The sequence below is a fragment of the Argentina silus genome (assembly GCF_951799395.1).
Source record: "Argentina silus genome assembly, chromosome: X".
In the NCBI taxonomy this organism is placed as follows: Eukaryota; Metazoa; Chordata; class Actinopteri; order Argentiniformes; family Argentinidae; genus Argentina; species Argentina silus.
Window position 1 is genome coordinate 46,480,034 of NC_139653.1, and position 12,002 is coordinate 46,492,035.

At 46.6% G+C, this 12,002-nt stretch overlaps 1 protein-coding gene across 1 annotated transcript in view; it reads left to right on the plus strand.

Annotated features, from left to right (window-relative positions):
* ankrd13b (ankyrin repeat domain 13B) overlaps positions 1-11,781 on the plus strand; it is a gene marked incomplete at its 3' end in the record, with an annotated part of 31,339 nt that extends 19,558 nt beyond the window's left edge. Inside the window, exons 8-15 of the mRNA XM_083694916.1 lie at positions 473-554; positions 1,853-1,917; positions 2,431-2,567; positions 3,822-3,979; positions 4,297-4,470; positions 8,356-8,519; positions 10,495-10,571; positions 11,586-11,781. Coding sequence (XP_083551042.1) covers positions 473-554; positions 1,853-1,917; positions 2,431-2,567; positions 3,822-3,979; positions 4,297-4,470; positions 8,356-8,519; positions 10,495-10,571; positions 11,586-11,781 — 1,053 coding nt within the window. The remainder of the gene's footprint in view (positions 1-472; positions 555-1,852; positions 1,918-2,430; positions 2,568-3,821; positions 3,980-4,296; positions 4,471-8,355; positions 8,520-10,494; positions 10,572-11,585) is intronic.
* Positions 11,782-12,002: the final 221 nt, after the last annotated feature.

Genomic DNA, 12,002 nt, shown 5'->3' on the forward strand with positions numbered 1-12,002 from the left:
GACTAGCGTTGATCATTTTGCTTTCCTCATCATCCCAGAAACAGTGTGAAAAACTGTGCAGGGTTAAGATTTATTTTCAAAAATAGTTTTTCAGCTATATTAGCAACTGGTCACGTTAGCCACATTACTTGTACCAATACACACGTCTCGAACATCAAATACTTGTATCACGCTAAAAAAAAAAGATAAAATAGCTATATTTACAAGTCCCCTATGGAGCTTCCAATACAAACTTGCCATGTTTACTTTGTTGTCATGGTATTCTTTGATTATGATGCATTCACTTTACCAGCGTATTGCTTCCACGTCCTACTCATCTCTCCTCTACTCATCTCTCCTCTACCCATCTCTCCTCTACCATCTCTCCTCTCCTCTCCTCATCTCTCCTCTCCTCATCTCTCCTCTACCCATCTCTCTTCTACCCATCTCTCCTCTACCCATCTCTCCTCTACCCATCTCTCCTCTCCTGTAGGTGTACGGGGCCTCCAACGTGGAGCTGATCACTAGAACCCGATCAGACCACCTGACCGAGCAGCACAAAGCCAAGCCCAAAGGTACTAGCCTCTAGAACCTACAGAACATTCTACAGTATACTGTAGAATGTGCAGACTTCTTTCGTTAATATATGGATTAGTTATGAGGATCCAGTACCCAACCATTTTTCAAACTACAGTGCCCTCCATAAGTATTGCAAAGAGGAAGCATTTTGTGGATTTCAAACCAAACAGTTACTACGAGGTTAAAGTAGAGATTCTCTAACCTTTACCTGGTATCTGTTAGCCAAGCAGAAGCTAGACCAACGTGGCACAGCGAGCGCTGCACACAACGCTCTAGGAACCCGCCTTTACTCAATCTAACTAACTCCTGTGTTAGTTAGTTAGTTAGTTAGTTAGTTAGTCCATATTTGAGCCGGTTTCTGAGCGCGCGCATTGATTGGTTCTCACCTACTCTGTATATGCATTTGGGCTGCGGCATCTCGTTCCTTGCTGCTTTCGTTGGAGCAAAAAAGCTATGGGGTGGCTCGTAAAACAAACATACCTCCATGAAGGAATACCAACTAGTGGCCAATGAGCGTTTTCCACAGTTGTTTCATGAATCAGAAAATACTATCATCCCTGTTTTTAGCACTCCCTAGGTTACCCTAACCGAAGTCATCTCCCTCAGTCCTGCCCAGAGGAGGCTGATGGAGACAGACATCGGAGGACAGGCTCCTTGTATTTCATGGAATGGGGGCGAGGACAGGGGAGGCTGGAGGCAGGCAGGCATCGTAGGAGGGCACATTGTAATGCATGGGACAGAATGAGGAATGGTACCATTTCTCGTTCTGTTCTATGCATTACAATCAGTGAGTTCGCTCAGAAGCGTGTGTTTGATGCCATTCCTGATTCCATTCCATGCATCACAATGAGCCTGTCCTCCGATTTCTACCGCCACCAGCCTCCCCTGATCCTGCCCTTGTCATTACTGCTCTCACATTGAAGAGAGACGGAAGTTGTGAATTCTGAATGTCTGTTACGATTAAGTGTTTCTGACAAGATCCCCTGTTGGATCATCCTAGATCTGTATGTACTTTAGCCAGCTCAACCCAGAGACTAGAAGTTCACTCAAGTACATACAGATCTTGGACCAGCTCACCAAGCTCCCAGTTCCTGTCATCAAATCAAACTTTATTTATATAGCACATTTCAGACATGGAGGCAATACAATGCACTTCAACAAAAAAAGAGAGGATAATGATAATTATTATAATAATTATAATAATTGTAATCATTATAATAATATTACAGCCATGGAAGTGGAAAAAAGCAATTTAATTGAATATTAAACTTTCATTGGTGTGAACTCTCCTCAGGCGGTAAGACACCCCTGCAGTCCTTCCTAGGAATAGCAGAGCAGCACATGGGCCCCAACAATGGGGTGAGTGTTCTTTATCATCATCATTATCATCATCACTATTATCATCATCATCATCATCATCACTATTATCATCATCACCATTATTATCATCATAATCATCATTATCATCATCATCATCATCATCATCATTATTATTATTATTATTATTAATCATCCCAAACATAATTCTGGGTCATGAAGCTGAAATAAATGCATGAATCACAAGCTATTTATATCTGCCAATATTTAAATGTGTGAGAGTGGGCTTCTCAGCTTCTCTCTCAAATATTGATTAACATTTTAATTGGCTTCTGCTGGCAATCTCTCTCCCTCTCTTTTTCTCTCTCGCCCTCCTCCCCTCTCCCCCATCCCTCCATCTGCCTCTCCCTGTCCCCTCTGCTCTACCCTCTATCTCTCTCGCTCTTTCTTCCCCCCTACCCCGCCCCCTCTCTCTCTCTCTCTCTCTCTCTCTCTCTCTCTCTCTCTCTCTCTCTCTCTCTCTCTCCCTCTCTCTCTCTCCCCCTCCCCCTGCAGGCCTTGGTTACTCAGATGTCGTGCCCTGCGGTGACCAACCCTACGGCTCTGACAGCGGAGGAATACTTCAATCCCAGCATGCCCCTGGGCCAGAGGGACATTGGCCACCCCAGCCAGCTTACCACCAAGACCCAGAGGTGACAGCAGCTCATGGGAGGCTGGTTGTAATGCATGGAATGGAATGAGTATCAAACATCAAACATATGATTTCTACCTCCACCAGCCTCCCCTGAGGCTTATGCTTCTATGTCCTGGTGGCAGAGGTAATGACCTTGAAACGACTGCCACTGTATCACCCCCCCCCCCCCCCCCCCCCCCCTCCAAATCTAATGGTTTGTTCAATAAAAAAATATACAAGATAAACGATTCAGGGGGCGCACCAACCAGCATAGGGCACAGCCACTTCATTATCAACTCACCATGCCGACAACATCAAAGGGACTCCCTAGACTCTGACGTCAGGTATGGAGTACGACAGGCACACACTAGGCTCGGTGTCCGTGTCACTCTGGCTTGATTACGATGCTCAGAGGCTCTGAGGCAGAGCTAATGCATAGCAGTGAGCAGCACAGGATTTTTTTCTCTCTCAGTGATTTCAGAGTATTTCAGTCGCACATTTTCTGTCAGATGGACCCGGTCATCTTAATAACTGACTGTCGTGTGTCAGACAAAGTCGTTTTTTTTTTAGTTCGACAAACTATATTTCTCTCAAGTGTAACTTTAGTGTACAGTAGCTCAACTTCTTTACCCTCAAGCAAAGTGACTGGTAATCTCATTAATAAATGCCTTTTCAGAGTAGCTTCCCCAACAACTGCTTGTAGCGAATCGACTCGTGACATGGATATCACATCGATGGCCATCAAGCATCAGCTCACTGTTCGCTACATTGTTAGAGAGAACAATAACGATGCAACGTCGCCTCGCCCCAATCACTCACAAGGCATTATCTCATCATCTCAGACATAAACATTGATTGGCTGAATGGAAAGCCCACTCAACGGTGTTTGGGAACAGCTGTTTGGGGGAGGCTTTACTCAATGACAATGCATAAACACAAAGAACTCCAATCAAAACTCTGAGGCTTTCCAGACTTTCCGGAGTTTCACACATCACTGATTATGTCTGTGTGTTATTATAGCGGTGTATCACTGAAACCCTCAAGCAGGCAGCTTGCTGCTGAAATGTTGGTTAAATAAATTGTGAGCGTCAGGGCAAGAGTGTGCAGCTCTCTTTCTATCTTTTAAGTTTCACCCGCCTGCCTGCACTCCACCAAACTATGGTGTGTGTTTTCTTGTTTTGTTTTGTGTGTATCTGTGTGTGTCTGTGTGTGTGTGTGTGTGTGTGTGTGTGTGTGTGTGTGTGTGTGTGTGTGTGTGTGTGTGTGTGTGTAGGTTCAAAGCCAAGCTGTGGCTGTGTGAGTCCCACCCTCTGTCCCTGGCAGACCAGGTGGCCCCTATCATCGACCTCATGGCCATCTCCAACACCCTCTTCGCCAAGCTGAGGGACTTCATCAACCTGCGTCTCCCGCCCGGATTCCCCGTCAAGATAGGTGAGGGCCAAGGGAGGCTGGTGGAAGTAGAAATCGGAGGACAAGGCAGCCTGGTCCCACTTCTCTATGGGCCAAGGAAGGCTGGTGGAAGTAGAAATCGGAGGACAAGGCAGCCTGGTCCAACTTCTCTATGGGCCAAGGGAGGCTGGTGGAAGTAGAAATCGGAGGACAGGCTCATTGTGTGTTGTCTCGGGGGGGGCACCATGCTGTCCCAACTGAGCCACAGAGGACCATGAACCTGTCCTACTTCTACCTCCACCAGCCTCCCCTGTATATATACGGTACTGACAACATCTCTCGTCTGTCCGTCTCCTCAGAGATCCCCATCTACCACATCTTGAACGCCAGGATCACCTTTGGGAACCTGAACGGCTGTGAGGAGGGGACAGGCCAGGTGGAGGGTGAGGGGGACAGACAGAAGGACAGCCCCGGAACAGACGCCCCCTCCCCGGGCAGCGACTCGTCCAGTGTCTCCAGCTCCAGCTCCACCAGTGAGACATAACAAACAACAGGGGAGGCTGGTGGAAGTAGAAATCGGAGGATGGGCTCATTGTAACACATGGAACGGAATGAGGAATGGTATCAAACACACGTGTTTGTTTGATACTATTCCTCATTCCATTCCATGCATTACAATGAGCCGTCCTCCGATTTCTACTTCCACCAGCCTCCACTGACACACAACCACACTGTGTATAAACTACCATAACACATTTTTATTTATTATCATTTAAGCTTTATTTTGAACCTGACTGAGACCAGAGTCTCATTTACAGCAGGACCCTGCATCACAATACACATTTACATTTTCAATTCAATTATTTCGCAGATTCTTTTATCCAAAGCGGCTTACAATAACTCTAAGTAAGTGCATCAACTATACATCAGTCACCATAAGTAAAACCTTCAATAAGAACAAGTGCCATCGGCAGTCACAGTGCTAGAGAAAGGAAGAAAACGTATTTTTTTCTCCTAAATTCTTGTAATGTAGGGCGTTAGGAGGTGGAGAGTTCTGAGGAGGTGTAGCCTTTAAAGTGTAGTCTTATACAAAGAAAATAGAAAGCTATAACACACTCACAACATTCACAGCACATTCACAACAATAAACAATACACAAATACATTACCGAAAGCACAAATAGGTTTCCTTCAACAGAACGTTCACTAATGATTAAAAAACTATTAAATTAAATTAGTGCATCGAGCTCCAGTACATGCTGGAGTCGGGGGCACAATAATCGAAGGCTGTTTTGCCTACACACACACACACACACACACACACACACACACACACACACACACACACACACACACACACACACACACACACACACACAGTACTACTTCTGTGGAGAAACGCAATAGATTATATAGCAAACAGCTCTGAGATCGTGTCGCTATTCGACAGTCACGAGATGGCCATGAGGGCACTCTTGCCCGGGCTCCCCGCCTCCGCCATCAGGCTTCTGCTGCTCATCCAGACTGCTGCCGGTCTGGTGTTCAATTACCCCAAATTCTCCCACGTCACCCCCTCCTTCGCACCCTTCACTGGCTCCCGGTAGCAGCTCGCAACAGATTTAAGACTCTGGTGCTCGCCTACCGGGCGGCAAAGGGAACAGCCCCTTCCTACTTGCAAGCAATGGTCAGCCCCCAAACTCCTGCCCGATCGCTCCGCTTTTCCACCTCGGCTGGCCGCCTGGCACCGCCGCCTCTACGTGGATACAGCAGCCGCGCTACTCGGTCACGGCTTTTCATCGTCCTGGCGCCCCGCTGGTGGAATGAGCTTCCCACTGCTGTCAGGACTGCAGAGTCACTACCTATCTCCCGCCGTAGACTGAAGACCCATCTCTTCAGGCTATATCTTAACGGTCCCTCCTAATGACCTCTTCACTCCCCACTACCCCTCTGTACAGTAAGCATTGTGACTGCCAATAGCCCCTAGTCCTAGCATAGATTACTTTTTCTTATGATGACTGACGGATAGATGATTCACTTACTTAGACAAACGTATTTGTTGTAAGTCCCTTTGGATAAGGCGTCTGCTTAAATGCCGTAAATGTAAATGTTGGGGAGCAGTTCCTTCATGTGTTGGATGAAGTAGTTTCGACGTGGTGAACTACTTTTTCAAAGTAGCTTTAGTTTGACAAACTATATCTCTCTCAGGGGTAGCTTTAGTGTAGTTCAACTCCTTAGTTGTAATCTTTATTAGTAATAGCTAATTTAGTTCAGTATATTTTCAGAGTAGCTTCCCCAACACTGATAATACCATCACAATACTATCACAACTCACACTCCATCAGTGGAGGACGGGCTCATTGTAATGCATGGAACGGAATTAACACGTGTTTGATACCATTCCTCATTCTGTTCCATGCATCCCATATATATATATATGTATATGTATATGTATATGTGTGTGTGTGTGTGTGTGTGTGTGTGTGTGTATATATATGTGTATATATGTATATGTATATATATATATATATGTATATGCTATAAGTCAAGTCTTGTTTATTTGTCATTATGTTTAATACTATGCACCCGAAATGCCTGAGGCAGAGCAGCTCTACAACATCAATGACACACACACACACACACACACACACACACACACACACACACACACACACACACACACAGGGAGGGGTAGAGTGAGTGGCTGTCAGTGATGGACTGACTGAGGAGACAGATAATAGACAGAAAAGGGAGAGGGAGAAAGTGAGAGAGAGAGAGAGAGAGAAAGAGAGAGAAGAGGTTAGTCCAGAAAGCCTGTACTGACACCTAACAAAGAGTGAGTGGAGAGAGGGAGTTTCTATAGACCAATCAAACAGGGACATGGGAGGCAGAGCAGCCCTACAACATCAATCTTCATCAACAATAGAATGTAACAAGGATAACAGATAAAATATAAACAGTAACAATAATAAAACAGTAAAAAAAATAATCAAATAAAATCGACAGGATTATTATCACAGCAGGAGAGGGAGTAAAGGGTATAGTGCAGAGTGTCAATAGAGAGTGTTACTGAGCAGGAGGGGGAGTGGTTGGGAGGGGGACGGGGGACGGGGGACGGGCATCCAATGGAGGGTAGAAAGCTATTCCAAAACCTGCTGGTCCGGGACTGGATGCTTCAGTAAGCGTCAGCCAGATGGAAGCAGAGAGAACAGGGTGTGACTGGGATGGCTGTTGTCCTAGATGATCTTCCTGGCCTTCCTCTTACATCTCTCAGAGTACATGGCGTGGACGGCTGGGAGCTCACGCCCCATGATGGACCGGGCCATTTTCACCACTCTCTGTAGGGCTTTACGGCCATGTGCAGTGCAGCTGCCATACCAGGCGGTGATGCAGCCGGACAGGATGCTCTCAATGGTGCACCTGTAAAAGTTTGTGATGATCTGGGGCGACGTGCCGAATTTCCTCAGCCGCCTGAGGAAAAACAGACGGTGACGTGCTGATCACTGTGTGGGTGTGGTGTGACCATGATGATCCTTAGTGATGTGGACACCAAGAAGCGGGTGTCAACACTCTCCGCTTCACCACCCCCACCCCCCTGTTTCTTCGTGAGGTCCACGATCAGCTCCTTGGTTTTGCTGACGCTAAGAGAGAGATTATTATCCTGGCACCAGTCTGCCAGGACATTTATCTCATTCATCTAATTTATCTCATCCCTATAGGCTGTCTCATCATTGTTGGAGATCAGGCCAACCACAGCGGTGTCATCAGCAATATAACAGGGTTCTGCCAACTCCGGTCCTGCATTGAGACAGCAACTGGTTGTGCAGGCCTTTGTTCCAGCCCAGCACTTCCATACCTGTTTCAGTCCATCGTGGTGCAGAGAGAGTATAATGATGATTATGTTGAAACAGTCAATACAGTGTGTGTGTGTGTGTGTGTGTGTGTGTGTGTGTGTGTGTGTGTGTGTGTGTGAGAGAGAGAGAGAGAGAGAGAGAGAAACAGGTGTGTTTGTGCTAGGGGTGGAACAAATACCTGCAGAAGAAGTAGCGCCGGATTAAGACTGGAGCTGGAGAAGTGTGCTAAGCTAATGCTAGCTTGTGTTAGCCGTTAGTTAGCATTAGCGTTAGAGTAACATATTAGTCCAAAGTGAGCCCTAGATGCTTCTCCTGTGTGTGTGTGTGTGTGTGTGTGTGTGTGTGTGTGTGTGTGTGTGTGTGTGTGTGTGTGTGTGTGTGTGTGTGTGTGTGTGCGCGCGCACTGTTTAAGCCTGTGTCCAGGAACATAGATCAGAGCTACTTTTGTGTGTACCATAACAGCTGTGTGTGTGTGTGTGTGTGTGTGTGTGTGTGTGTGTGTGTATCTGTGTGTCTGTGTCTGTGTGTGTGTGTGTGTGTCTGTGTGTGTGTGTATGTCTTCCTGCAGCATCGTGTCGTGGAGGGGAGATCCCTCCATGTGTGTTTGAGCCCCCCCAGGGTTACAGTGTGCTCGGGGGGAACCAGAGAGACCGTGTGCGTGACGAGGAGGAAGACCTGCTGCAGTTCGCCATCCAGCAGAGTCTTCTGGAGGCCGGCTCCGAGTTCGACCAGGTTAGACTCACTGGTATACTGTATACTCACACCACGGGAGGCCGGTGGAGGTAGAAATCTGAGTATAATGGTATCAAACACCAGTCCTGATTCCGTTCCGTGCATTACAATGAGCCCGTCCTCCGATTTCTACCTCCACCAGCCTCCCCTGACTCACATACGACACTCAATGTGATACTTAATTTTTCATTTACATGGAAATTCGTCTTGCATGGGATTTCGTGGAACTTCGTTCAGAAACACAGCAGGGCCTTACGAAGCATTATCTTCTGAGCTTAGACCAAATGCCCGTTGTGTAGCTGAAGCTAGTTTAGAAAGTATTAGCAATCAGACACAGAAGCAGAGGAACAGGGGAACAGGTTCTTTAGTTTCCATGCTGTACATCTCAACAACCAGAATGCACTGCGCATATACACTCACTGAACACTTTATTAGGAACACTATACTAATACTGGGTAGGGCCTCCCTTTGCTCTTTATTAGGAACACTATACTAATACTGGGTAGGGCCTCCCTTTGCTCTTTATTAGGAACACTATACTAATACTGGGTAGGGCCTGTGGTGGAAGTCTAGGATTTACCACTCTGTACTTTAGCTCTTCGGAGGTAAGAATCAAGAAACAAGTCCTGAGTAGCCACAATATCTGAATCCGGTATTTATTGCTTGCAAACAAGAGACAAGAGCGTAACAGCAGCCCAGCGTAGAACCGGGGGTCCGTTCAGCACAAGTCTAAAGAGACAATGATCAAGTTTGTCTTTTATACAGTTTGAACATAATAGTAGGCGCCGCCAAGGCTATCGGCTGATGGGCTTGTGCTTACGTGAGAAAGGGCGGGAGAGAATGAACAATGGGGAGACTCTCTTACTGATCAATCAGTGCTTTCGTATTGATTAATCGCCGTTCAACATTTCACACCTATCGGCAGAATGCGCCTGTCCCCCCATTATTGCTCTCTCCCACCACTCTCTCAGACATCACCACTGTTCATATGGTAAATCATACAGTGCTTCTCAGAACAATGGCTATAGAACTTTAGAGGTGTGGCAAGAGAAAATGTAATCACAAGAGTTACACAAGTTGTATCAGTCATATGAAAGTGTATAACCTGAAAATAGTTCTATGAATGTATTTTCCATAACAGGCCTCCCTTTGCTCTTTATTAGGAACACTATACTAATACTGGGTAGGGCCTCCCTTTGCTCTCAAAACAGCCTCAATTCTTCATGGCATTCTTTTGAGATTCTGGTCCATGATGACATGATTGCATTACGCAGTTCCTGCAGATTTTTCACTTTCAAGCTGTGAATCTCCCGTTCTACCACATCCCGAAGGTGTTCTATTGGATTCAGATCCAGTGACTGGGAAGGCCACTGAAGAACACTGAACTCATTGTCATGTTCATGAAACCAGTTTGAGACGACTTTTGCTTTGTGACATGGTGCATTATCATGCTAGAAGTAGCCATTAGAAGATGGGTAAATTGTGGCCATGAAGGGATGCACATGGTCAGCAACAATACTCAAATAGGCTGTGGCATTCAAGCGATGATTGATTGGTATTAACAGGCCCAAAGTGTGCCAAGACAACATTCCCCACACCATTACACCACCTCCACCATGAGAAGGTGTACAGGTGTTCCTAATAAAGTTCTCAGTGAGTGTACATATAGATGTATACATTCCTTATGTTAGAGAGCACCCTCTAGGATCCTTATGCAATTGCAGCAGGTAACACCACAGTATTATACAGTAATCCAATGTAATAATGAATTAAAGAATGCAATGCAATAGACTTAATGTATAAAGGTATGGACACAACACTGCCTTAGTTTTCTGTGAAAAGAAGACCACTTCATCAAAACCACAACTACACCATAGCATTGAAAATGTCCCTTTATGCAGGCTGCTCTTGTAAACGAGGCCATCTCTCTGTCCACACACTTACTTCCTGTTTCTACTTCCTGTTTCCTGTTTAGGTGACGATCTGGGAGGCCCTGACCAATAGCAAGCCTGGCACACACACCCTGTCCTGTGACCCCAGTCGTCTCGAAAGGTCAGACTAGCATTCACTATCATAGGGTTTCTAAATGGACCCCTACCCTATACTCAATAAAAAAATTACAATATTGCTTTCTTACACAGCTATTGAATCAAATCCTCTCAGATGTAAATGTGCCTACTAGGGGCTTAGGGGGGGTCCATTTGGAATTCACTGTATCTCTCTAAATTCACTGTACCTATCTGCCTGTTTTTGCTTTAGCCTGGGAACTTATACCCTCTGCCTGTGTTTGCTTTAGCCTGGGAACTTATATCCTCTCTGCCTCTGTTTGCTTTAGTCTGGGATCCCCAGTGCACTGAGACAAGAGAGCTTCCTGTACTCTCAGCACACATTGTCAGTGTTGATTCTGGCCCTTTCATTGACACATTGTTGTCTTTGCTTGCATCCCATACAGTACATACATCAGTGGAGGCTGGTGGAGGTAGAAAATCGGAGGACGGGCTCATTGTGATGCATGGAACGAAATGAGGAATGGTATCAAACACGTGTGTTCCATTCCATGCATTACCGTGTTTGATGCCATTCCTCATTCCATTCCATGCATTACAATGAGCCCGTCCTCCGACTTCTACCTCCACCAGCCTCCCCTGACATACATACCACACTGTCTAGACTGGCCCCAGATCTGTAGTTCACTCCATACGACAGTGATAGGAGTCATAGGAGTCGGCTAACGCACAAACAGGCTCATTTTCAACTGTTTGTCTCCTATCTTACTTACCTACTTACACACTAACTCCTAGGTTTAAACCTTCATTGTCTGTCTCAAATGAGACACCCTGGTCACTATAACGTGCACTACTTTCATTCACGGCCCTGCATGTGGAGCAGGGGAGGCTGGTGGAGGTAGGAATCAGAGGACAGGCTCATTGTAATGCATGGAACAGAATAATGAATGGTTATCAAACACACGTGTATCACACCAGTGCATCACATGGTGAATGTAGAGTGAATGTACAGCACACTGTAAGTTGTCTTGTGTTGTCTTTTCGCGCCGTCCCCCACCAGGACCCCCCAGCACAAGCCCTGCGCCCCCTCCAGTCGCTGCGGCACCCCCACGAAGAAGACCCCTTGCCACTATGACGAGCAGCTCCGTCTGGCCATGGAACTCTCGGCCCGCGAGCAGGCGGGGGCGGAGCTCCGACGGCGGCAGGAGGAGGAGGAGCTGCAGAGGATCATCCAGCTGTCACTCATGGAGAAATAACAGGCTATTGGCCAGATTGGGGGCTCCGGGGGCGGGATCTAGGGGTGTGTGTGTGAGAGAGAGAGAGAAAATAGGAAAGAGGAGGGGAACCAGTGGGTTTGAACCCCTACTACTACAGACTCTGACAACCCGTCCTGTTCCCCCCGTCTTCTATGGTGGTCGTACCATCGTGTCTGCCCGTGTGGCGCCCAGCGCAACAGGCCTGAGAAGCAGCTAGAGAA